Source organism: Crocodylus porosus, unplaced genomic scaffold, assembly GCF_001723895.1.
Source record: "Crocodylus porosus isolate Cpor-Errol unplaced genomic scaffold, CroPor_comp1, whole genome shotgun sequence".
In the NCBI taxonomy this organism is placed as follows: domain Eukaryota; kingdom Metazoa; phylum Chordata; order Crocodylia; family Crocodylidae; genus Crocodylus; species Crocodylus porosus.
Genome location: NW_017728910.1, coordinates 32,194,411 through 32,222,210, shown reverse-complemented (window position 1 = coordinate 32,222,210; position 27,800 = coordinate 32,194,411). Strand labels below are relative to the sequence as shown.

At 42.2% G+C, this 27,800-nt stretch overlaps 1 protein-coding gene across 1 annotated transcript in view; it reads right to left on the bottom strand.

Moving 5' to 3' along the window:
• The window catches only part of SLC9A9 (solute carrier family 9 member A9), a 416,256-nt gene that overhangs the window by 297,185 nt on the left and 91,271 nt on the right, over positions 1–27,800 (bottom strand). The window contains exons 5-6 of the mRNA XM_019532963.1: positions 23,706–23,821; positions 5,112–5,217 (exon numbers count right to left, since the gene is read on the bottom strand). Of these exons, the coding sequence (XP_019388508.1) occupies positions 5,112–5,217; positions 23,706–23,821 (222 nt within the window). The remainder of the gene's footprint in view (positions 1–5,111; positions 5,218–23,705; positions 23,822–27,800) is intronic.

Below are 27,800 nucleotides of genomic sequence, written 5' to 3'. Positions count from 1 at the left end.
AAGACCTTTCTGCCTACGCCTGAAGCGTAAGTCAAATAAATTCACCTGTTTTTCTCAACCCGCTCCGAGTCCCTAACTCCAGACTCTACGCCGCTAATCCCACCTGTCCGTATCTAATTGCCACCCCGGCCCACCGTGACCTTGGGGCCCGATCCTTCGGTTTTCCCCGACAGAAGCAAGAGAATGAATCCAAATACTGTAGATAATTGTCTCAGCCTTGAAATAGTATATTTATGAAGATATGAAATGCATTTCTTTCCTTAAAAATGACAGGAGAAAGTGATCAAAAATATCTTCCTCTTGCTGTACAGGATTTTCACAATCTTTCATCCAAAATAAATGGTTTATTATTTAAGAGTTATCACTAGTCAAGAAGACTGAAGCCATATGTTCATCCTGACCCAATAAAGTATCTCAAATACCTTGCTTTTCAGAGACATGTTGAGGTTTTATAGTACTGGGGTTTGTCAACATATATAATATACCTCTATATACTGAGCACATATATTGTAAACAGACAGAGGAGACTATACAGAGAGCCAATAACTATCACTTATTTGGTGCTGAATATATTTTAAATGGCTTTCATGTAAAGAGGTAAAATCAATACTGACCACTACAAAGAATATACAATTTCCTGGAAAGGAAGATACACAGGAAATACCTGACTGCTACTGTAAATAGTTACACAGACTTGGCTGGAGAAACAAATACATTTTCAGTTATCACATGAGTATTTTTGAAGAATAATTTACAATAATTAATGTTGAAAGATTTAGCTATCAAAGGGCTTCTTTTAGCAGTGCAGACTCTTCTTCAACAGCTAGAGGCCTGAGTGTAAAATGGGTTTCAAAAAATACTAATTTTGAGCTATTACATCCTTTTCTTAGGCAGTTATTTTCCATGAGAACTGACAGAGATTACTTTGTTCAAAGAAAATTTGTGCAAGGTAATTACTTAGGCTGAAATCCTCATCTCAGTACCCCGAGTACTCAGGCCTTGGGAAGGTGATTTCCTTCACTCTTCATAACAGATGAAACCCTATTTCACCTTCAAGTACCTAAGTAGCACTCAGGTTGCTGTGTAATAATTTTTGCCACTTATGCATAAGTTAGATTTTATTTCCACCTGTGGCAGAAGGGATTGTGCCCCAGGTACATACCTACTGAAAGTAGGACAAAGGAGGAAGAGCAGGGTTGTAGTAGCTAGGGCACTTGCCTAGGGAACAGAAGACCAACATTATAGGGCCCTCCATCTAAAGGGGGTTTGAACCTGTGTCTCCCACTTTCCAACAAAGTGCTCTAATCCCAAGCCTGCAAGCTACATACTGCCCACAGCTCTTTTTATTTCTTCTCTTGAAGGATACCCAAAGGAGAGCTGCCCAAATGAAGAAGATGCATGGTGTCAGGAAGAGGGTGGCTATGTGAAGAGATGCCTTTGTGGAAAAAAGGAAGCTCTTGGTTCTGGTCCTAGCTGCTGTCTCAGTTTAGCAGAAGAAATCTAATCGCTGCTTATGTACAGGGTGCACAAAAGTCATTAGGGGCAAGTACCAGAAGACTTGTGCTGATCAAGTTAGAACAGAGGAATATAATGGAAACACCAGATAATCTAATATAGTATTCATGAGCCTGTAAAAGTTTAAAATACGGTTTAAAATATGGGTCTGTGGACACTAGTGGGGACTGGGCAGTTGAAGTACTTGAAGTACAGGCTTCAAAAGTATTTGGCTACTATACCTTCAGATTTATTTGAGGTACAGCACATATCAGCATTACTTCCTAAGCCTGTACAAAAGATATTACGTAAGCTGGCACTAACTGATGAATAAAATGGCGGGGGGACCTATATAGCAAGCCCTACTCGCCATTCAGAGGGCAAAGCCACCATATCATGTCCATGAATGCAGGAAAAGGGAGCAGACAGGATCACTGAGTAGTTCTTGTCCCCTCCCACCAGCTACAATAATGAATTCTACCAAAAGACGGTCAGAATATGGCACAAAAGGTCATATATAGAAATGTAAGATTTACATAAAATTAAAAGATTAATTTTTAATTATTGCAGATGTTTGCCATGCATTTCTTCAACTGGCTGATAAAACACATTTGGCTTTTATTCATCCTTTCCTTCCACCCCAGGGCTGGGAAAGTCCAGCCACTGCCCCCAGCCCTGGGACTGCACTTTTCGTACCCTTTCCCTGCCACTAAGCTATTTTTAGCTTCCACTACCCTGACTCCCAGGTGGACCCCTCTGGTGGACCAGCCAGCCCCCTACCCAAGCCTGCCAAACCCCCATCCCACAAGCCACTCCTGGTGCTGGTTTTACTGGCATTTCCAGTGCCAGGAGCTGAGAAAGTAATTTGGGGTGAAGTGAGGTATGGATGAGATGGGGGATTAGGTTCACTGTGGGGGATAGCTTGTCTGGGGGTGGGGGCCTGTGGGGCTAAAAACAGCCCCTGGTCCTGGGGACCACTTGCAGACCCACTTGCAGATCCTGCCTGCACCCCTGCTCCTTGGATCACCTCTCAGGTACCCTGATCGACTCCCTGATCACCTCCATATATCATGCCTGTACCCCCAGTCCCTCCTTGGGGGCCCTGCTTGCCTTCAGTTCCTCCTCATGGACCCCACCTGCCCCCTGATCCCCCTGTGGTTTCTACCTACCTCCCTGATCTCGGCTGAGCCTGCTTGCCACCCTGATCCCCTATAAGCTCCCCCTGTCCTGACTTAGCTTAAATTGGATGGGCTTAGATCAATCTAACCTCCTCATAACCTCTCTGTTTGTCTGTATGTACCCAAATTGGGAACTGTACAGAAGTTCAGGACAGTTAGATCAGTCTAAAAATGGCCAACCTGATCCAAGTTAGATTACCTCAGGGGTAGGTTTAACTTGGATACGGTCAGCTATTTTTAGACCAATCTAACCTTTCTGAAACTTCTTTACAAAACTTCTAGTTCGTTTGACCTAACTAGAGGTACGCACCCCTTCTTGATTTACTCTATCCATTGTGTATGAGAAAGTATAGCATTGTATTAGTGGCCATTTACATATTTTTAAACATTCCCCTCCTATTCAATTCACTGTTGCAGTTTGAAAAGAGCTCTGCATAACACTTAAAGTAAAACTTAAAAGGTGCATGCATCATGAGATGAGGGTAGCTGTACTTTCCTAGCACTAGAACTTAGCATTTCTGCACTCAGATAAAAAGAAGCTGTTTGATTTATCAGGGTGCCAAGGCACAAAAGTTGACACTATCTGTAGTACATCTTTACTTAAAGGGCTGTATGAAAGAAGTTCACAGCAGAGTTAAACAACACTGAATTTGTACAATAACTCATTATTTAGGTTAGAAATTAAGTAACACTTAGATTATTGGCACTCTGCTTTCTCTTCAGTCTCAGCAATCTCTTCTATCATGTAAAGTCTAGGTATTACTCCCACTAAGTATATAGAAAAATATATCAGTTTGCCAGGGTAAACAGGTCCTATTGTAAAGAGTAGAGCTGTGACCTGCTAGAGACAGAACAACAGATGAGAAAGCAGCAGCCTGCATTTGCAACAAGCATCTTTTTATTTATTTTCAGTCTCCATCTGCAAGATGATGGACTTTCTTGCACGGAAAAGAGAAGATTAGAAACTCAAGACTTGCATCCTATACCACATCATTGTGCTTTCCAGATTTACATTGCAGTTGAATAGTTCATCATGGTTTGACTTTTTCAAGAGCTCTCTGTAATTTGGCAGCACAATTGCTGAAAACCATAGATACTTAACAGATTATAGATCTCCCTGAGTTATTTCTAGGTTTAAGTGTTATCCAGCTATTCTCTATGAAATACTGAATGAGTAGAAGAACAGATTAAATGACCTAAAGTCTATTCTCTCTTTAATACATACAACTAAATAAAATTGGGGAAAAAAGATTACCATCTTTGCATTTATTTCACTATTTATTTAATGCAGCGTACTCCTAGTTTAACTGCATGGATTTTTTTTTATTATTTCTAATCTCTACAGGTTTCCTTTTGTACATCTTATTTTCTGATGTACATACTGTAAGCAACACTTTCTACCTGCAGTCACTGAATATGACATATGTGCTATGTCTAATCATCAAATTCAATGCACAGACACATGGCAGCAGCTGGATATGTAGCTCCTACCCTAAAACAATAGCAGAGGCTTACTGTAGGTGAATGTAAGAGACACTGCATTAAGAAAACCATTAATTTAGTAGACATGTTAATTCTAATCTTGCCTATCTTGCAAGAATTTTGTACTCTCTGTGAAAAATGTAGGCCAAAAATGAGAAAAATTCTTAGGGAAAAAATTCCTATTTGGTTTATTACGTGGTGGCCAAAAGTCACTTTGCAGTTTCAGTGGGGTACAGTATTCTGTCATCTCCCTATGGCCCTTCTGAGTTTGTCTGGCTGTGTACTATCAAATAGTTGCTGTGTCCCATCCTGAGGGAGACTGCATTATGGCCCCATCCCTGACTCAAGGAAGTACTTAAATATATGCCCCATTTCAGCCTTCTGGGGTTGTTATTTTAGCAATAGTCCAGAGTGTTAAGGCTGTGACACATGTGGAAGTAAAGCTACCTAGTTAGCATTTTATGGGGCAGCACAATCCTGGGAGAATAACTGGTCCCTCATTTGTGAAATTCTTTAGGATTCTCAAGACAACAAGGAGATGTATACATATAACATCACCAGCTGAAGTTCTGTCAGCCTTAATAGGTAGACTAAGATAAGCACCACTTTGTGGGTTTGCCTTTGAAAATAATAGGCTGCTGAAAACAAAAGGAATTTGAGATAGATTCCAATCCCGATATTCTGCTTCTGATTTTACATGCCCCATTAGCACAGAACTATCCAGATACATTGATTAGAACATAAAATACATCAGCATTTCTTTTAAAAAATATAGACACAATACCTATTAATTGTATTGGAAATTGTTTTTTTTAATGCACTAAAGCACACCTCTAGAAATACATCCCTTTAAAGCAGTTATTAAATTCTTGAGTTTATATCTGTATTGAGAGGGCACTTTACTAGGACAACTAAGAGTTACTTCACAGGGTAAAGGATGTAGAAATTTGTACTTACTATGTGAGAACTATAGCCACAGCATCATTGAGGACGCTTTCTCCAAAAAGGAGTGTATATAGATCAGTATCCACATGCAGCTCATGGAAAATAGCCAGGACTGTCACTGTGAAGGAAACAGGCAGAGCAAAGCAAACTTGTTATTTTCATGTTTCTGTAACACTTTGTGAACAAAAGAGCAGGAAAAAAGAAAAGGAGTTTTGATTAGCAAGTTTTAAAATCTGAATTATATAACAGTTTTCATGTTAACAAAATATAAAAGAAAATGGATACTGCAAATATACCAAATCCTGAAATTCAGCAGTAACTTTATAGTTCATATAAAATGACAAGACTCGCAATATCCATTCCCTCCCACTGTCAACTGTACATGTATTACATAGTCACCATATCTTTATTTAAATCTACTATAGAGACAATAATTTTGTGACTTAAGCAAGGAGTTCTAGGTTTTGCTACAGACTTAGGATGATTGGGCCATAAATTTACTTTTCTATGAATAAGATCATAAAACATGTTCTAATTGGGTTGTGGAGCTTAATTCTGTGATATTTATGAAGCGCCTTAAGATGCTTTGAATGCATCACTAATTTATATATATATTTTCTACAAGGTTGTATATTGCATTTATATTTTGAGATTCTTGGTGAAAAAAACAGGATTCAAGATGGTTCAAAATTAAGGCTTGGTAACAACCTCAAACTATAACCCCTATTTATTTTGTGCCTTAGTTTACTTATCTGTAAAGTGGGACTAGTAATGCCGACTCATCTTTGTAAATTGCCTTCTCTTTTATAAACATGGAGAACATTGTGTACAAGCTTTGTAGATTTCATAGACATTAGGGCTGAAGGGACCTCGGAAGATCATCAAGTCCAGCCCCCTGCCCCAGGGGCAGGAAGTCAGCTGGGGTCACAGGATCCCAGCAAGATAGACTTCCAGATGTCTTTTGAAGGCACTCAGAGTAGGTGCTTGAACCACCTCCGGCAGCAGTCTAGTTCAAACCTTGGGGGCTCAGACAGTAGAGAAGTTCTTCCTTATGTCCAGCCTGAAACAGTCATGGAGGAGTTTGTGACTGTTCGACATTGTCATCCCTTGGGGTGCTCTGGTGAACAGATGTTCCCTCAGATCCTGGTAAGCACCCCGATGAACTTATATGTGGCCACCAGATCCCCCCTGAGCCTGTGCTTTTCCAGGCTGAAGAGCCCCATGGTTCTTGGCCTCTCTTCATATGGTCTGCTTTCCTGACCTCTGATCATGCGCGTGGCTGTTCTCTGCACCCTCTCAAGCTTCTCCACATCCTTTTTGAATTGCGGAGCCCAAAACTGGATGCAGTACTCCAGCTGTGGCCTCACCAAGGCCAAGTACAATTGGAGGATGACTTCCTGGGATTTACTTGAGAAGCATCTATGGATGCAAGCAAGCGTTTTGCTTGCTTTACTAGTAGCAGTATCACATTGCAGGCTCATGTTCATCTTGTGGTCAGTCATGACCCCAAGTCCCTTTCATCCACAGTGCTAGTCAGCGTTGTGCTGCTGAGCCTATAAGGATGCTGCAGGTTTTTCTTCCCACAGTGGAGAACCTTGCATTTTTCAGTGTTAAACACCATAGGTTTTTTGTCCGCCCATTTCCTGAGCCTGTCAAGGTCAGCCTGGATCACCCTCCTGTCTTCAGGTGTGGACACTTTATTCCAGAATATTGTTTGTATTACTATTTACATTTGTAAATGCAAACAGATTTAAAAAAAATACAAGTTCTTAGTGATTTGTATCTGAAAATTACATTGCATCTCATAGAATTTGCTTCACTGATACTCATTCTGGTATATAATTGTGCAATTGCCTAAATCTTAGTAGCAGAGGAATCCTGAAGTTTAGAAATGCCTCCAGCATGTCAGGTTAACGTCTGACATTTCAGAAATGGGAACTGACTCCTTTTACACTGAAGCCACCATTGATGATTCAGACACTAGCATGTCTGGATGATTTTTTTCTCTCATTTAAGGTCCTTACAACTTACGTTCAGAATACTGGGAGAATTGAAGCTGTTGCTGAAAGAATTTTCCAAAGCAAAAGCAGAAGCATTTGGAATCTAAAATTAGTTTGGAGATTTAATTCTGATGTTCATCTCTGCAGAGGTGCTGCTCATACCATGAGTGAGATTAATACATGCTCAAAGCACTCTTCATGAAACTGTATTCCACACAGGATAATTTACGGCTTGTCTGAACTTCAAAGGGTTTGCTGTCATAGCTCTATTGGTGGTATTATACTGAAGGAGCCAGGCTGACAATGTGGTGTGCCTGGCTAAGGGTGGGTGGGTGGAGGCGGAGCATGGTTTGCATGGCACTGAGGAGGGAGCAAGAAGCCTGCACAGCTTATGAACCTCAGGTCTGTAGCCTGCAAGGCATGTGTCCCCCACTGAGCCAGAAGTTAAACAGCCCTGATCTATACCATATATATCCATTTTACGTGTGCAATTTTCAAATATCTTAGAGTTAATATACATCACATTTACCTCTTCCCTCCTATGCATTAGGTCAATTACTCTGTAAAGGAGGAAATTATATTTGTTTGGGATCATTTGTTCTTGACAAAAACCTTGTTTGCTGTTTCTTATCACTCTGTTATCCTAGATACTTACAAATTGATTATGTAATAATTTGTTCTAGTATCTTTCTGGGTATCAAAGTTAGGCTGACTGGTCTGTAATTCACTAGGTCCCCTTTTTAAAGATAGTCACTATTTGCCCTTCTCTAGTCCTTTGGGATCTCCCTTGGTCTCCACAAGTTCCTGAGGATGATTGCTAATTGTTCAGAGATTACTTCAGCTAGTTCTTTAAGTACTCTAGGGCGAAAATCATCAGCTCCTGCCAACTTGAATATATCTAACTTATCTAAATATTCTGAAATGTTGAAACAGTGACACTGTTTTGATTAAATGAAATGGAACAGCGGTTTCAAATTAAAATGAAATTTGAAACAAAACGCTGTTCCATCAAAACACAAGTTGAAACAGAATGGTGCTGTTTCGCACAGCCCTAGTATGTATGATATTGTACATAAGGTGTCTCAAAGTGAGATGCAGTGAGTTAGGTACCAATAGTACAATGCCTAACATAGTAAACAAAAATAAACTTGCATCCAAGGAATCACACTCTCTCAGGACTGAAATTTTGCTCTCAGATTTTAATATAGGTATGCAAGGAGGGATAGCTGCGAAAGAATTAGAGAACAGCAAACACATCCATTTCTGATGAAGTAGAAAACTTTGCTGTAAGTGCAGTCCACATATCAATCAATGGTCTTGACTCAGAAAAGGGTTGATAATTTTCATGAAAAAAATGCAGTGATAAGAAACCTAAGCAGATAAAGTATCTCAGAATTTTCAGTATCTGGATTTTATGGCCTCAGGTGACATCTGTTAGCAGATGCTGAATTTAGCGTGATCGTCATCCTACACAAGTCAGCACAGGCATCTATGAAGTAGGTTTGGAAATGTTATCTTCTAATGTGTGGTAGGGGCTTGGCTTGCTATTACGGTGTGTAAAATATGTATTACCAAAATACCAGGAAAATTCAATAACATTTATACTAACTGTATCCAATAATTTCCATTGTTGCTGTTGCTGAATGGCATCAGGAGAGCCAGAAAATAAATGAGATCAGTATAAGTAATTTATCACATGAGTATGTGATCAAAATAAACTATTTCTAAAAATTATATAATCATATAGGAAATTATGATAAAAAGGACTGCCCATTGTCTCTTATTAATCTTCTGATTATAGCAATGTTGATCATCTGTCCTATCCAATAGGCCTGCCTTCTAATAGGAGGTTCACACTGGAAAAAAAATAAAATGAGACACATCCCAGTCAAGTCATCCATGCCAAAAAGCTCTCTCTAAAATCAGTTCCAGTTTTAATCATAGATTCCTGGCCCAGCTAATAAGTCCGCCTACTCATGGCTCAGTGATGAAACAGGAGAAAGTGTCAATAAAATATTTTAATTAAAAACTTTTCAGGTTTTTTTTCATCTAAGGTTTATAAAATATATTACCTGTTGTTTTTTATGAATTAGTCTTTGAAAATACACAATGTTATACTTTTATTAGGAACAGGAATTGCTCCTGCTGCTCTAGTTAATATCTATTTTTATCAATAAAAATAGCACTGTAACTCACATCTTCCGTGCAGCTGTAACCATAGTAACTCCAAATAGAAAAGGGCCTTGCGATTATCAATATGACCAAAAGTAAGGGAGTTCATGTAGCTCTGAAACAGCTATGCTTCAGCAAACCTTTGTGGAAGTAAATGTTCTTCCTATGCTTTAAATGTCAAAAAAAGTGCTATAGCTAGGTAAAATGTCTTTGGATTGGAAGGTCATTACACAACAATGCGTTAATAACAAAATTAAAAAAAAACCCCTGAAGCTGCACTTTCTGCCTATTCTTTATTGTACTGTGGCTATGGCAAAGGTCAGATCATATTGTCCATATGCCAGGGTTTTTTGGCATCCCTATCCAGTTACAACTCTATTAAAACATTGGACTGCTATGGGTAATTTTTCTTGCTGGTATAAAACTACAGTACAATAAACTGGTTTTTGAAGCCAGTGGAAGTTAAACCTATAGAAGTAAGGGACTAATTTGGGGTTCATATTTTTGCTGTAATATTGATCTACATTATAACTGAAATGTCATTAAGAATGAACCAGTCAGTTCTTATTCAATAATGTAACTGAAACTAAAATAGACTCAGGGTTTGTGAAACTTATTTTTACACCAAACCTTTTTACTTCATGGCATTGCTTAAGACTAGAAGCAGAAGTGAAGAAATAACAAGAGCAAACTGCTGTATTTTCATTTGTAGCCAAAGCTCACTAGAAAGAAAGATAACACTTCCAGAAATAGCATAAGGGTTTCAAGATTTCTGGTCTTGTTCTGAACAAAGAAGGGGAAGATCAGTTTCAATTAACCAAAATTACCTGATATGAACAGATTTATGATCTTTTGAGATTCTTCTATCGCATAAACTACTCTGCTATAACTTGTACCACAACCAAGGAAGGTTTTGTGCACAAGAAGAATTTTCTTTTCAGAATCCAATAAAGTGCTTAAGCTCTTTTTTATTGTACAAAGCTCAGCTGTTTTATGTGATAAAAATTAAGGATGATCATTTGGCCAAAACAAAAAATATTTTAAGTTAGTTCAACATGGCAATTCTTTCTGTTTTCACATTTACCAACCCCCATGCCTTCTTCATGATTCAATTTATCCCTAATATAAGGGCTACTTTAGAGCAAGAATTAGATCCTTGCCTCACTCCAGAAGGATGTCCCTTTTTATTGGGATGAATTGGAAAACAGTCAAATCATCCAGCTACCAATGGACGAAAAAAATGAACATTCATTCTATGAAGTGGGTCTTCTCTAAAAGGGTATAATTACTATTAAAGGAGATAAGGCTTGCTGTATGAAATGGAATAAAACAGAAGTGATTGATCTGACACTGATATATTTTTTTTTATAAATGTGAGATAATCAGAAGTGTTGGATATTTACCTTTACACAATTTTCTACTTCACCATTATAAAAGTGAGGTGAAGCAGCCTTAGCCAGCTATTCTTTACTAAAAATAAATCTCTAAGCCTATGATATTATTTAAAAATGCAGTGGAGCTTAAATCATATGGGACAACTGTATTTGGTTTCTTCACCTAAAACAGATGAATGTTCTTAAAATGACATAACAGAATCAGTTCTTTCCAGGTGTGTCCCCATACAGAATGTGGGCCAGATTTACACTGTATCTAATTCCATTGTACTCAACTGTTTCTGGGAAATGATCATAGAGTAGGGGGATCTCACACATTAGCTTTGGGTGAGTTTGTCTTTTTCTAGTGACTGATTAAGAAATGTGTGAATATAATACTGTCTTTGTTGAGCTGTAGTGTCTCAGGATTTTAAATGCAGAAGTACAATATTCAGTCTTTACAGACAACCCATCCTGAGCTATCATTACACATGCTGGCCTGTATGGAGACTGGATTTACTTTGGACCTATAATGAATGGCCCCTACCTTACGATTACTTGAGAGAGGGTAGGTAATGGGTCAAGATCCTGAAAGGACAGGAATTTTTAAATGATAAAAACAGGTAAGGTTTCCAAAAAATGTATTCAGAGCATTCATTCAGTTTTCAAGCAGCTCAGCCAGGGAGTTCCTACATACCCTTAATCCTGAAATCAGATGTATAAGGCCATTGGCAGAGTTGCATCAAAAGATCTAGGCTTGAATATTAACTAATCTGAAAATGGTGTAGAGTAATTTCTTCAGAAAAAAATGTTAGCAGTTACCCAGATGGCTTTTTATACTGAACTACAAAATCATAATTTTGAAATTCTTGTTCAAAGGAACGTTTATAAGAACATGAGTCCCAAAAATGAAAAGGAAATCCCCCATTTTACTTCTGTTCAGACACATAATAAAGTTCCTGGTGCCAACTCTCTGAAGAGAAAGAAGAAATAAATGAAAACTTAATAAATTAACAAAAGTAACACTGATGATAATGCAGACTTAGCCAGGAAAAGCAGGCCAAAAAGAATTACATTGCTCTTGTTAACACTTAAGCATTACTGAAGTATAATTATCTTATCAAGATAGCCACAAAACTTGAAACACTTAAAGTTGCACCTGTAACAACACTAATTATCCAGTTGATCACAAGAGTTCTCAGTTGATTGATTTTGTTCCTCTGTAATGAGAACAGATGATATCTCCAATTAGATTTGATTTGCTTTACTTTTGATAAATGATTCTAATTGATCAAAATCATAAAAAGTATGCGCCTCACTTTGATAATTTAAACTATATTTGTGTAAGCAAAGAAAGGAGATATGTGTATTGCTCTAAGATGTAGAGCTTCTAAAATAAAATACAAATAAAATAAAATAAAAATTATGCAAAAGCTTCCTGTAACACAACCTTTTTTTCCTCTTGAAATTTGCAAAGAATTATTAGAAGATGGCTCTTGGAGAAGGAAAGATTCACTGCTGATTGAAAAAAAAAATGTGTTTACTAAAAAAGGTTTTACTGGGGAGAAAAAGTAGATTTCCCAGGCATTCCTAAACTACTGTTGTCATTGTAAATATAAACTGAAGGGAAATTAAGAAATATTTGAAGAGATGAAGAATCTTGTAGGGTTTTACTTTAAGGAATTCTTGGTATTTTAGGTCTTCCTTCTTAGCTGGAGAATTGTTTTACTAGATGTTCACTGCACAACTTCCAGCTGCATTCCATGAGTTCTCATTTATTCTCATAACACCCTGTCCCCGAATAAGGCACGAACCTTGGTTTGAGAAGGCAGAATGAAGGCGACAAAGAGAAAAAAAGATTTTTTTCCAGAGTCTTACCTGCTTCAGCACAGATTCACTCCGAGCTGAATGTGCCATGGCATAGAGGCAGCTAGGGTCCTTTCAATAGCATTACTTCCTCTCCCCTTGCTGCTCAGCCAAATGGTACTGCCAATTCAGCACTGGCTGGAGAGGGTTAAATCTGTAGCTGTTAGTCATAGGGCAGGGGAAAGAGTAACTTGCAGAGCATTACAAACTGGTCAGAGGGGATCAGCAGGCATTGGAGGGGGTCCCTGTTACCCTGAGAGCTGTGAGGAGTGACAAAAAATAACGGTCACAAGCTGGCAGAGGGTAGAGTCAGACTAGATATCAGGAGGCACTACTTCACTGTCAGGGTGGCTAGGATCTGGAACCAGCTTCCAAGAGAGGTGGTTCTGGCTCCTACCCTGGGGGTCTTTAAGAGGAGGCTAGATGAACACCTTGCTGGGGTCATTTGACCCCAGTACTCTTTCCTGACATGGAAGGGGGGTCAGACTTGATGATCTGCTCAGGTCCCTTCTGACCCTACCAACTAACTAACGAACCTGTGTGAACTGGTGTGGAGCATAACTTTCTTCCCCCCCACTGCCATTCTGGCACAGAAATTAGTTCCCTTGCTTAAGACCCTCACCCCAATTTTGTATGGTTTATGTAGCAGCATTAAAAATGGACCCCCCTGAAGGAATAGAAAGGGCTGCCCTGCAGAGGCACAGAGTGTGAAGACAGCGTTTGTGCCAAAACAGACACTTTTTGCCCAGAGGGTGTGTGAAGCTGCTTTGGAGGTAGCCCTCTTGGAAGTGGGAAGGGTGATATAACCCCAGCAGGGTTTGCATGAGAGATGTTAGCAAAAGCTAAGAAAGGGTGCTGGCCTGGGACTGGCTGAGAGGCTTGGTTGAAAGAGGGGAGCAGTTCTCCTGAGAGGAGAACAGAGGAGAGAGAGGGTGGGGGGGAGAGAGGCTGGAGACCAGGGAAAGGATCTCCCCATGCCCGTCTCTCTGACAGCCCCTGGCAGAGCCCTACGGAAGTAGCAGGGAGAGGCCCAGGGAAGAGTGCTACAGGGTGTCCTTTCTCCCCCAACTCTGTGAGGAGACTCCAAGCCTGGGAAGACCCTTCTGCAAGCCCCTGTGTGGCTGGGTGAGCACAGCAGGGGAGGAGGTCACAGGACCAGGGGAGAGGCTGGAGACTGCCCTGGTTTTTGCCCTGTGAGTGAGACAGCACTGGGGAGGGGCTGCATTTCCTGGGTGCTGTGTAGCTGTGCTGGGCAGGGGAAACTGTTACAACCTGCAGCCCAGACACTGCTCCCTGCTGAGCCAGGGAAAGGGTCTGGGCAGGAATAAGCATTCTTGCAGGGACTGTAGGGTGGCAGTCAGGGCCTGCTGCACGGAGACCCCTGGAGCTCATGTGAGGGATGTCAGCACCAGGGACTGGCCACAGATCCTGTGCAGGGGCACAGACAGTCCTACTCATGAGACAGCCTGCCAGGGGCAGTGCACACAGGGTCCTCAGTACATACTGCACGGGTTATAGACTGTGTAAATAAGTTCTTGATGTTTTATTAGTTGGAGTATGAAAGTATTTATGTATTGGTTCCTTACTTATCATAGGTAATTTTCATACCTTCCCCTAGTGTAAAGTGTAGCCAAGAAGCATTAACCTGTAAGCCACCATCACCAGGTCATGCAGTGTAACATTTGTTCTATTGCATTGGTTATATGTTACCTAGTAAATAATTAAATCCTGTAAATAGTTTTTTAATGGTTTGCAAGGTTGTCGGATTGTAAGGGGAGGCTCTCCACTAGGGAACCCTGCAGCAGCAACCCAGGGAGCTGGGCAAGGCCACTAGCTACCGGGTATCCTAGGATCCCACTAGTCAGGTGAGGGTGGAGGTAGTGTCATGCCCAGGGTTATGCTTATTTTTGGGAGAAAAGCTACATTTTCTAGCCCATTGATCCCTCTCCCAAATATGTCCCAACATGAACGTAGTTGTTGCTTTAGCATAAAGGCAAGTCCATGTGTCCACATGCAGGTACCTAACCTCCTGAAGAACTTTTTCTATTTTTGCAAAAGCCAAGTCTTTGATTGCTACACCACTTTCTTCTCATTTCCTAGCCAACTTACAAACCTCTTTGTTTCACATCTGTGTTTACCTTCCTGGAAGCTAAATTTCTGCTATTTATGTTACAAATAAGTAGCTCCTATGAAGCTGCTTCCATCATGCCAACAGAGAAGTCTTTAACACCTTCTTAAACTTCGTCTCTTTTCATAAGTGAAGTTATACTGTTACAAAAAAACATTTGTAGTCCCATGTACTACAAAATGAAATGAAAAAATCTTATAAAAGAAATCTTTGGTCAAGTATTATGAAGATCCCGCTAGTTACCATGGGTTATATCACCACTGACTTCTATGTCACCACTCCATAACACTGGATACTGTTTTAACATTTAAACGGAGGTATAAGAACCTAATAAGGCCTGTGTATAGTTTTAAATGGCCTTCACTCACTAACATATTTTATAACATAAGGAAATGTTCACTAGGCATGCCATATGTAAAACTGTTGCTTTACTGTTATATATTAAAGCAATTAACCATTAAAATTAAATTTATCTTTTGATGAGGGACTGAAATATATAGATAGGACTAGAGGAGCTAACTAATGCTGTTTAAAATGTTGAAACAATAGGAGGAGAAAGAAAGATTGAATTTTGAAAGAATTATTGGAGTGTTCAGGCACTTTAATGTAAATAGGAGTGAAATTATATGCTATATGCTGCATTGGCTGTTGTGTGCTTCCTTCATTAAAACTGACTTTTAGAGATGCAGGGATAACTGATGAAGACTGATGTAAATCTCTGAGAGTTAAGGTCCCTGCCATTGTCTGTTTATCCCAGGAAAGGGAACAAAGCTGCTCTTTTGGTTTTTGCATTGTTTCAAACAGGAAAATGGTGGCCTTGGGCCAGCTTCAAAAACAGAACATAGAGCATCTACAGATTAGGCAACAAGATTTAATTTTCAGGCTCCTCCTTCTCATCATAGAATCCCAACTTTAGTCCCATACAGTGGATGGGGAGAGTTAAGCACCCCAGAAGCCAAATAAAATGCATCCCGATCTAGTTAATAGGAAACACTGAGCATAGGCATCTCCAAGACTCTGTGCTTGAGGCCCCTCTCTCCACTCAAGATTCAGAGCCTGGAATTATCTCTCAGCTATAACCATCCACAACTTTTCTTTGAAATAACAGAGGAGGACTTTTTTTTCAAAATGGACTATGAAAGGAAGATACTGTCCAGTTTTTATAAAGAGCAGAGTGGTTAGAACACTTGCCCAGAAAGTAGGAGACAGGAGTTATAGGCCGCACTCAGCCTGGATAGCTTCAGTCCCAGGCCTTTCTCCTCCTGGGAATATGCTTTAAGCACATAGTGATAATTCTGACTGGTATGAGACCCCTCTCCATTACCCTTGTACTACTGTGTTGAAATACATGCAAGAATCATAGGATCAGGAAGAGAGTAGAAAGAGTATGAGGTGAGACTACATATTACAAATAGATCATGTTAAGAGTACATAAAATTGGAATGATCACACATTAAGGTTCATTAACAAGTGCCAAGTGCCCTCTAGGCATCTTAAAGTTACATCACTTCGAGCGAGATTTATCTTAGAGCTGTGTTACCTAGTTTGAACTAAGTTAATTTCTGGTGTCTACCTGAAATAAAATCACCAATTTGTAGAATGCGCTGAGTGGCGAGGAAAGAAAAGGGGTGAAGGGGGCAGAAAAGCCAAGGAGAAGGGATGAGAAGGGGCAGTGCTGGAGGGGGAAGAAGGAGAAGGTCAGAGGATGGGGGGGATTGGATGGGCGAGGAGCTGCCAGGCTGCTGCCCCCCCAAATTGCCCCTCACCTGGAAATCACCCCCACCACCCCCATATCACTCTCCTGCAACCCCAATTGCCCCCTCTGGTCCCATCAGCACTTCCACCCCTGGATCAGTGTCCTGCCCCCATGATCAGCCCAAGAGCAACAGAGATGCTGGCAGGGGAGGGGAAGGGATTTTCCCTCCCTGCCTGCTCCTTGGATCCCTGCAGCCCACACTGACCCTGTATTGCCAGATCCAGCCTACATTGAGCTGAAGGAGGAGCAGATGGGAGGGGGTTTGAAAGGCCAAGGAACTGACAGGTAGCTGTGGCACATGGTGGGGGTTGGACTCAGACACATGGGGGCAGTGGGGGCTATAGGGAGCCTGGGAGCAGGCAGGCAGGGGGAATACCACCCCCCAGCTGCCACTGCTGCTCTTGGGTGGAGGGGTCAATTGGGGGTCAGAGGGGGTGATTCAAGTGGCAGAAGGGGGGTCCTCCTCCCTTTCTCCCTAGCCTATATTGTGCCTAGAGAGCTGGTGAGCAGGGCAGGCATGGAGTGGCCTTGCAGCCCCTAGCTATGCCCCTGCTCACCAGCCCTGTAGCAGCAGATTTGTGCAGTACACATTAGAGAGGGTTGTAACTCAGAATGTATGCTGATCACTAGCACTTGTTAATCTTAACAGAGACTAACATTGCTTAGAATTAGCATCTGCTTACTCAAACTTGTAATCTCACCTGACACTAAAGCCTACCAGTTGACCATTTCCCCTAGCTGAGGGGTCTTGGGGTCTGGTCCCTGGTGCCAGCACTATTTGTTATTTTATCCAATTATTTTTTTAAAAGTAAAATGCATAAACAATTCAGGGAGAATGGTTCAGAACCTAGGACTCTCCTCTCCCACCTGAGTGCTCTGTCAGTCTAGCCAGCGGTGTATTTTCTTTATACTTTCCTATTACAGTACATGGTTATTGGCTTAACCCAAGAGCGTCACACTCACCTGCCCTCGTGGGCTGATTCCAGATGTAATGGCAACAGTGGGATAAGTGGTGGCAATATGACAGGGCTAAATGTAGGTCATTCACCCCCCACTGCTGACAGGCATTTCCAACTTATTTCCATACTGGCAAATTCAGGGACAGCCTCCTGCCCCTGAATTTCTAGCCACTTTGGGACTCGTGTGAACCAGACAACAGCTTTGTGGAAAGGATCTGGCCTGCAATTAGACACCCCTGGTTTAGCCAGCTTGTTAACTGGTACAACTTGGAGGGGAGAAAACAAGTCGATTGTGAAAATGCTGATTTTGGAAGCCATGAGCAACCTTTAGTTTCACAAACATTTTGTTTATCTCTCTTTTTAAAAACCTCTTTGTTTTTTCCCTTTCCATAGGAAGGTTCTGATAATGTGTTCAATCCTATAAATCTTCCTAACTGTTTTAAAAAGTGACAGTACATGAGCTGTTTGGATTCAACCCCAGAACAAGAGGTTGCTCCAGTTCATCAACTAGCTTTTTAGTGATTGGTTTAGTGACCAGAAACTGTCTCTTGCCATGTTTTGTGAGCCTCCATTTGGTAAGAATTTGAGGTTCCATTTAAAGAGCAGGACATATCTGAGAGAAAACCTGGGAGAACAATATCAATTTATTTTATTGCCTATGAATTGTAGAGATTCTTTAATAAGTCTCACAGAGAAGCTGTAAACTTCCCTGGGTTGGTAACACTAAAAGAACATCACCTGCATCATAAAATGCTGTATGTTCTACTTCTCTTGTAACAAATCAACTGGTTGGGTCTGCAAAGGTATCCAAGAAAAGAACAATAAAGGTCATACTGGGCAGTATTGCCTACTTGTCCTTCCAAGGTTGAAGGACCAAGGCATTATTTGATTATACAAGACCAATGCAGTTGTCTTATTCACTAAATTATTTTAAATGTTTTTACTGTCTGTCCATTTCCTGCACTCCTTAAATGCCTTGTTTTATTCTGTTCTTTTGACAAGGCGGGCCTCTTGCAAATATAGAAATGTAACTTTTTTTATAAAGACACTAGAGCTTTGTGACTATTACAAAGTACAAATCTCCAAACAAATAATACAAAATTAATATTTTAGGTTGTGAATTTATCTTTTTTTATTTGTAAATTGTCATAGGCAGTCTGCGATTTTCTTATATGTAGACTTTGTTCAGAATTATTAACTGAATAAGTTCTTGGAGCAGTTCTTTGTCTGTCAGATGTTAGCAGTTTATTGTTCATAGCAGTTTAAAGTATGACCTTGTGAATGTGTCTACACATTTATTAATGTGCCGTAGTTACTGTGCATTAAGTTTAGTACTTGGATAGCGAAGTACTAAATCAAGGCACAGTAACTGGTATTACTGCACAATAGCACTGGCACAGAGGTTTTTACAGACACTAACTGTGCAGTAGCCTAATACTACTGCGCATTAGCATACTGGCATGGGTTTTGCCTGGTATGCTGTTGTGCAGTGTTATTAGGCTATTGTGTAGTTAGCATCTCTTGTAGATGCACCTTCTGTATATCAGGTTCCTTAATTTTCTTCCAGTTTTCTCTGTCTTGATTCCCAATAGTTTGTATTCAAATGAGATACAACCTCTAGAAAGACAAGAAATCATGATTTGATCTACCACTTCCCTCTGTAGTTTCTTTCAGTGGTTAAATATCCTTACTTAAGAACGTACAGGCAACATTCCTGGGGGATATGTTCCCGTGATCCCCACGAATGGTGAAAGCTGTGAATTCTGGCAGCTGGGGGAGGAAGCGGGGGGGCACGACGTGGCTCTGGTGGTGACGGCAGGAGCACAGCAGTGACAGTGGGAATGCAGCAGCAATGGTGGGAGCCCGGCGACAATGATGGGAGCCTGGCGGCAGCAAGCACGGAGCTCCCAAGGAGCTCTGATAAGTGTTTAAAGTATATTTAAAATGCAGGTTCAGTATTCATGAATATTTGAAACGGTGAATGCTGAACCCGTGAATACCGAGGGTTTCCTGTATGTCATTTCTATTAGCTTTCAGCTGTTGCTTCCTGTTTCATTTTTTACCACTAAATTAAAGATCACTTTAGAATCAGGTATTTTTTCTTATGAAGACCAAAGTCTCCCCAAACCTAGGTAGACTAGGTTTTAGACTAGTGTGGTCAAAGCATGCTAGCTTCTGTAGCCAGCAGTACACAAGGACGGTAGTTTTATGCCTGCCCAACTTTGACTCCTCAGCCTGAATGGTCAAGTTCCATTTACAACTAAGTTGACTGGGGATGGCCACTGGTCTACAGCAAGGCTCAAACTTATATCTAGAACTGTAGAGAGATGCTTAAGATCATTGTGCTGCCACATCTCTCCTTCCTGTGATGATACATATACACCATAATCAACACAATGCTTATACAATATAAGGGCAGGCTTCTTGCATGGTGCAGCCTGGGGCACCGAGCACAGTCCAAGCCTGGTCCCACAATAGTGGCACGCGGCTCACATGGCTGCTATAAGGATTGGGCTGGAATTGTGCCTTAAGCTAGAATGGGGATGGAGCCTGCCAGTGTGGAGCAAAGCCTGGGGGGAAGGGGAAGAGCAGAGGCTTTTGGTGGACGGTCAGGGATCAGCGATGGCACAAACAGGGGGCAAGCTGCTTTACCTCTCCATACCACTTGCCCCCCTCCCCCACCTCTCCTGCAGTGTTGGGAAAGATGAATTAAAGACCCCCCCAAACAACAGTTGGGACTGCTGTTGGACATCAGCTTTTGGGTATCAAGTAGCCTTCTTCAGGTTTGAAAAGAAGCAGGCACAGACTGAACTAAATATTAGAGAAAAGACTTGAAATTCAAAGCAGGCTGTGAGGTAGGAGTGAAACGATGTTAACAGGACTCATTATAAGGCTAAAGAAGTTCAGCAGAATAGGCAATTTAGTTAGTGGAAGAGTGAGACCATACAACAGCGGTGGGCAATTATTTCAGCTGGAGGGCCTCTTAATGAGTTTTTTGGTGAGTTGTTGAGGGCCTCAAGGGTAGTCCCACCCTCTGACAGGAGTCACACCCCTGGTCGCCATCTTAGGGCTGGAAATCCTATCCCTAACCTCTGACCTTTGCCAATGAAAGTCCCTCATCTTGCCCCTGGAAGAACGCCTTTTGGGATAGGGGTGGGAGGAGGGTTTGCCAATTTGGAACTCAAAAAAAGCCAGACCATATACTAAAAATCAAACATCTACTATAACTTATTTTAATTTTATTTCAAAATATATTTTCGTCCTGATTTATGTGCATTTGTTTAGTGTATTGAGGTAATTGCACAACAGCTCAAAATAAAGTCGTACTCTTGTATATTGTATGTCGGGCGTGTGGGGGTGGTGGTTCTGTGTGTGTGTATGTGTGGCTGTGTGGGGGGGGTTGTAGAGGGTGTGGGTGTATGTATAGGGTGTGTGTCCAGGTGGATGTGGGTGTATGGGAGGTTGGTGAAGGGTGTGGCTGTGTGTGTGGGGGGATATGTGTAGGATGTGGGGGAGTTGTGTGTGATGGAGTGTATGGGAGTTTGTGGGGTATGTGTGGGTGTATGTGTGGGGTATGTGTTTGGGGATGTTTGGGGGAGGGTGTGAGTGGGTGTGTGTGGGTGAGTGCGGGGCATGTGGGGGGCGCTGTGGGGTTTGTTGGAGGGTGTGGGTATGTGTGGGGGCAGGGTGTGGGAGGAGAATACAGTTGTGTGTAGGAGGTGGGGGAGGTGCCCAAGGCCATCAAGTCAAAACATAGGCAGATCCCTGGGTGGATAAACTTAGGCTTCTGCACATATATCCTGAGTAGAACCTGCTCTGTATTGTAATGCAAATGAAGGGCAGAATGTGGTCTAAACTCTGGTTAAATTGGATTGCTCTATATCAATGACCTGTTGTCATCATTATTTACCAGAACAATAACAAATGTCTTACATCAAATACCATGCACCAAATTCATCTGCACTTGTGTCTACTTACACTTTGGCAAAATTTGGCCATGCTTCCCTGAAGCAGAAGTACTTAGTTTTCAGTTTTCTTCCTTAAACCTTAGTGGCTAAGGACAGACATTCAAAAAGCCAGAGTCTGAATTGATTCAATCTTTACAGGTTAGTCTAACCTTCCTAGATTGAACCAATTTGCAAGTGAATAGACATTCCCTCTGGACTGAGGAAATGCAGGCACATGTCTGCAGCCACTCAGGCCAGGAGCCAGGGGGCACTAGAGTGTGCCCATGGCTGCAGGGAAGCTGTGCAGGTATGTGGGGAGTGGAGAACAGGCAGGCATGGCCAGGCCTGGCAGTAGCCTGGAGTGAACTGGCCAAGGAGCAGATTTAATTTCTCCCTACCTGTCCCACCAGCATGGACCTGAGCTGGAGTCTGCCTGGTGCTCCCCCCTCACTGCTGCAGTGGCAGGGACATGGCCAGATGCTGACTGGCTTGGCCTCCTGAGGCAGATGGGGTAGGGAGGGGGGTTATTTCTCCTCTGCCCCTGGGAGACTGCAGTAGGGTCTGCCCGCCTCGACTGCTGTCGCCACCAGTTGTTCCCTGCATGGGGTGAGTGGCGGAATAAGCCCCTTCCTGTCCCCTCTACCAGACACTGTAGGGAGGGAGGATAACCTCTCTCCCTGCCCCCTGGCCTAAGGGGACCAGCTGGCCAGCCCCTGGCTGTGCCTTCACCCTGCTGCTGGAGCAGTGAGGGGGCAGCAACTATGACAGGGGCAGCACCCCCTGTCATGGTGTCCAGGGAGTGGAGCCTCTTCCCAGCAGGGGAACTGTGAGCAGGGATTCAGATCTGTTGCAAACTGCATGGGGTGAGCCCCAACACTGGGGCTCTGAGGATGCCATAGTCTACCAAGTCCACCCCCAGCACCTCTGCTTGCCCTGTACAGTCTGCAGGAAGGGTGGTTATTCCCCCCATCTGCTCCCAGGGGACTGCAGTGGGGTCTGCCCACCCCAACCCCCACCACAGCTGCCAATCACTTCCTGTGTGGGGTGAGTGGCCCTCAGCCATGCTCCTACCCTGCCACTGCAGCGTCAATGGGGGAGCAACTGTGATGGGGGCTTCAGCCCTTCTCATGGTGCTCCATAGCGCAAGCTGCTTCCCAGCATGAGGCTGCACTGTGGGGTGGTCAGGTCTGCTATACACTGCACAGGGTGAGTGGTGGCGGTACTGGGGATTCGTGGGGGGCTATGGTGCCCTCTGAGCCCCAGCGCTTCCTCTTTCCCCGCACAGTCCACAACATCTTTGAACCCCCGCTCATGCCCCCCCCGGGAAGAGACTCCACTCCCAAGACACCATTACAGAGGGTGCTGCCCGCATCACAGTTCTACCCCCTCACTGCACCAGCAGCAAGGTGAGGACACAGCCAGGGGCTGGCTGGCAGGGCCCCTTAGGTGAGGGGGCAGGCAAGTGGGTTTTTCCCCCATCCCTCTGGCATCTGGCGGAGGGGGAAGGACGGGGCTTATCCCATTTTTACACCCCATGCAGGGAGCAATTGGCAGCAGCAGTTGGGGTGGGCAGACTCCACTGTGGTTCTGAGGGGGCGGAGGGGAGAATAACCCCCCTCCCTACCCTCCCTGTCTCAGGGGGCCATGTCGACTGGCGTCTGGACATGCCTCCACCCTCATTGCTGCAGCAGCAAGGAGGGAGCACCAGGTGGACCCTGGCTTGAGTTTATGTTGGTGGTACAGGGAGCAGGGAATTAAACCCCCTCCCTGGCCAGTTGATTCCTTGATACTGTCGGGGCCTGGCCACACCCCTACCACTGAAGCAGCTAGTGAAGAAATGCAGGTCCATGTTGGTGGGACAAGGGAAGGCGGAGGGGAATAAACTTCTTCCCTGCTCTCTTCCAAAGCCAGTGTCTGGCCAGGCCCCTGCCCCTGCCTGTCCCTCTGGCTGGGGAGCACAGGGGTGGGTCAGCCCTCCTCCACTGGAGCAGAGAGCTCATCCCAGCCCAGCCCAGAGAGCCTGCCAGGATGCTGATGGACTCTGGTTTAATTTAAAGCAGGAAGGATGACACTGATAGACATTCTTAAGAGTTTTTTGAATGTCAGCATCATTTCACTTCTTCTAGCACCTGCTTTTTCTAAGTTTGTGAACTAAATTAGCACAGTTAAACCAGTTACTAAAATAAATAACAGAAGGATCTTTGCAGACAGCAAAAATGTCTTTCTGACTTAATATGTATGGTTACCCAAACATCAGATATTTAACAGCTATCAGAGTGAAAACAGGAAGAGCAGAGGCTGTGAGAATCTTTATGGCAGGTGCAAACATTACATTCTTGTCTTCACCTGACAGTCTTGTGGTTAAAAGATGAAAACAAAAAATATCATTTGTTTTAAACAGTTACCTGGATCTGTAGCAGACATCAATGAGCCAAAAAACAAACAGTCTGTGAAGTGAAAGTCTCCTCCTTTTAACTGGCCAATGTGTATCATGGCCTTCACAAAGCCATACATTATCAACCTGTCAGAGAAAACAGATATTTAAACAGAGTACATCACTCCAACTCTCTTCATTTCACAACATTCAGTGGTTTCTCATTTGAACTACTAGGTTGTCTCCAACTTCTTTTAAATGCACATATTGTACAAGTACTGAACACAAATTGCCACTGTCATGTAAATCTACTTCTGTTTCAGCTGTTCAAATATTGTATTGAAATATTCTTGATGTTTGAAGAGTGAACACTTTTACCGAATATTAGCAATTTATTCACCTGGTAACAGATGACAATACATTTAGCCATTTATTTTACAACAATAAGATAAAGTTAGTGAAAGAAGAGATTATCAAGACTAATCTGTCAAAAGCTGTAGAGGCATCACACAAGCACAGGTGACAAGAGTGGCTGTGTTGACTTGTTCTTACATTCCAAGATGGATTGTTTTTTCTCAATTTTCATTGAGGGTTTTCCCCGCTTATATATGATCCTGCAAGTACTGGCTGGGTTAAAACTCCAGCAAACACCAGCAGTTTGTTAAAAGTCCAACAAATGGACAGACACTTAGTACCCCAAGTACAGTCAGCCACGTTATGTTTTAAAATCGTGTGCTATAGCCTTGCCAGTTTTGTACAAAGCATTTTGCAAGAGAAATAATGAAATATATAATTTAGCTGTGTTTGAACTAATTCTTAATGAAGCTCACTTAATGATAGGTACTATAGTTAATGACCTTATTTTTCTATGCACTTACAAAGATCTATTACACATACTGAGTTTTTTATACTGCCTTCAGAGATATAGATGACACACAGGGAGGTCTATGACAGCTGTGCTGTATCCAGGTAGAAGTGTTAATATTCTCTTCTTAAAGGAGAAAAGATGTCAAAGAATAATTCAGTTTTGGTTAGTTTCAGTCATAGTGTCCACCATGAACAGCATGTGGCTAACAGCTATATTTTTTGAAGCTCAGCAGGGGACCAAGAACTCAATGGGCAAGACTACAAATTCCAACATTAGTTAAGGCACTTAACTGAGTTAAGTACCAAATTTTCATTAAATTTCAACTTGGAGTGGATTTTCTCCTTTTCTTGGTAGCTCTGAAAATTGAGAGCTAAAGTATACCATCTTACCACTTGAGATGTATAAGACTGAGGAACATTGGTGGATCCTCATAGCAACCTTGGACCCTTATACAGACTTTGGTATCTAGCTCTAGCCAGTCAACCTGGCAAATATTGAACCAGCAAGGATTTATAATGTTTGAATTGCATGAGAGGAGATAGCAAAGGCCAGAAAGGCAGTATTTAAACAATACTGATAATGCTAAATTTAGCTAAAGAGTTTGCAAATAATTTACACTTATTTCTTTAAAATCCTTAATTGTGCTGTGCTGGTACCTCCAGATATTAAGTACAAGCAAATCAGTACTATGAGGGATATATTTTATAAAAAGTTTGAATGACATTGAGGACAAGTCAGTTCAAACCAGTCTTCATTACATTAAGTTATTGAACTATTCATCTGCATACACATTAAAACCTTCCTCTGGTGGAATTTTACTGACATGTATGGAGGTACAATAAATACAGCTTAGTATCTAACTTTTTATTAAAAGAAAAACAGGAAACAGTGATCATTTCATCCTTATTTTCTCTTTTGACTTCATGATGTATATTTGTGATCATTAATCACATCATGTAATTTTCTGATGTTATGTGTGTTTTAGGGGACTGTATCCCTGCTTATGGTTTAAAAGTGTATGTTGTGATATTGGTAAAAGGCTTGATTCTGCTCTTTGAAAGTCCATTAGAGCTTTGTGAGACACTATAGCGTGAAGAGGATCAAGTCCAAACTAAAAATAATGCTCAGTTATAAGCGGTATATTTTTAATGAAGGTCATATATTAATTAAGGTTATTTCTTAATGGGGTTATCCGTAAAAGTGTAAGATAATATAACTGTTGGGTAAAGGCATTTTAAAGAACACTTAAATAAAACTAGTTTCATTCTGATTTCAATTATTGTTTTTTAGCTACCTCAGCATTCAGCTTTCTTGTCATCTGCTTCACCTTGTAAAATGTTAACAAGATAAATAAAAATCCAGAGCACAGTTCTTAGCTAGTATAAATTGTCATGACCCTGGACATTTGATAGATTTCAACTGAAATCAGAAAGGATTATGACAGTTTACACTAGCTGAAAAATCTGCCTCCAGGAAAATAATTCATACAATTTCAGAACAACAGAGAAAATTAAAAAAAACAAATGTTGTGTGTGCTTAGCTTCTTTTTATTGTACTGCTCTACTACACAGTAAACTAGACTCTCACCTCTGTTAAGCAAATTTGACCACAGAATATCTTTACTTAAATCTAATACCAATGATGCATAAAAATATTTTTGTCAGATTCTGAACTTGGTGTAAGATTCTGAACTCCCTGGCTGACGGGGATGCAGTGTGCCTTGAGATGGGGGAACATGCAGCCCTGGACTGGCTGCTCCCTTGGCTCCACATGCCTCAACATGAGGCATGTGGACTCCTTGTCTTGAGGCACACTGCACCCCAGTTGGCCACAGACCCATGGAGCACATACCACTCCCCGGCTGGCTAAGGCACAGGGTGGTCAGTGTTGTGGGTCCACAGCATGCAGAGCCAAGGGAACAGGCAGCCCTGGGCTTCCTGTTTCCTCATCTCTGTGCACTGCATTATCCTAGCACACTGCATTTTAACATGCTTTGCACCACTTTTTTAAAGAGTTTTTTTGCCCCAGTGTTGCAAATTAGCAGTGCAGGGCACAGTTTAACATGCAACATGTGTGGTTTGTGGCACTACAAACTGAACATGTCTGCACGTCTGGATCTGGCCACAAGGTTCAATAAGGACAAATGTGAAGTCCTTTACTTAGGATGGAACAATCCCATGAATCAGTACAGGCTGAGGACTGACTGGCTAAGCAGCAGCTCTGCAGAAAAGGACCTATGGGTTATAGTAGACAATAAGCTGAATATGAGCCAACAGCATGCCCGTGTTGCAAAGAAAGTTAATAGCATACAGGACTGCATTAGTAGAAGCACTGCCATTAAGTCAAGAGAAGTGATTTTTCCCTTCTATTTGCACTGGTGAGGCTGTATGTGGAGCATTGTGTCCAGTTTTGAGCCTCCCCCTACAGAAAGGATGCAGAAAAATTGGAGAAAGTCCAGTGAAGGGTGAGAAAATGGTTAGAGGGCTGAGGCACATGACTTCTGAGGAGAGGCTGAGGGAACCGGGATTATTTAGTCTGGAAAAGAGAAGACTAAGAGGAGATTTAATAGCAGCCTTCAGCTATCTGAAGAGTGGTTCGAAAGAGGATGGAGCTAGACTGTTCTTAGTGGTGGCAGATGACAGAACAAGGAGCAACGATTTCAATTTGCAACAAGGGAAGTTTAGGTTAGATATTAGGAAAACCACTCTTACTAGGAGGATAGTAAAGCACTGGAACAAGTTACCCAGAGAGGTTTTAGAAACATCATCCTTGGATGTTTTTAAGGCCCAGTAAGTCAAAGCTTTGGCTGGGATGATTTAATTAGGAATCATGGGTGTCTGGTGCCTCCTGAGTTGGGGGGGTGGGGCAGGTGCCCCTCCTGACACCAGTCAATGACTGTGGGGGAGGGGGGGTCCTGCAGCCGATCTCAGTCACCGTAAAAGCAGTTGGAAGCAGGTAAAAGTGGCCGGAAGCTTTTCCTAGTGGCCCTGCTCCCTGGCTGGCACTTGCAGTGGGGGCACTGGTGCTCCTGCCTGCCCCCCTGCCCACTGGATAAACAGGGAGTGTGGCCAGACAGGGGGTGCACCAGTGCTCTCAGGGGTGCACCACCATGCACCCCCTATGTGTTGCCCCTGTTGGAAATGTTCCTTTTTTGAGCAGGGGGGTTGTACTAAATGACCTCCTGAGGTCCTGTCCACTCCTAATTTTCTAATAATTCTATGATACCTATGTACTACAAATAAAAGCTGGATCTGGCTA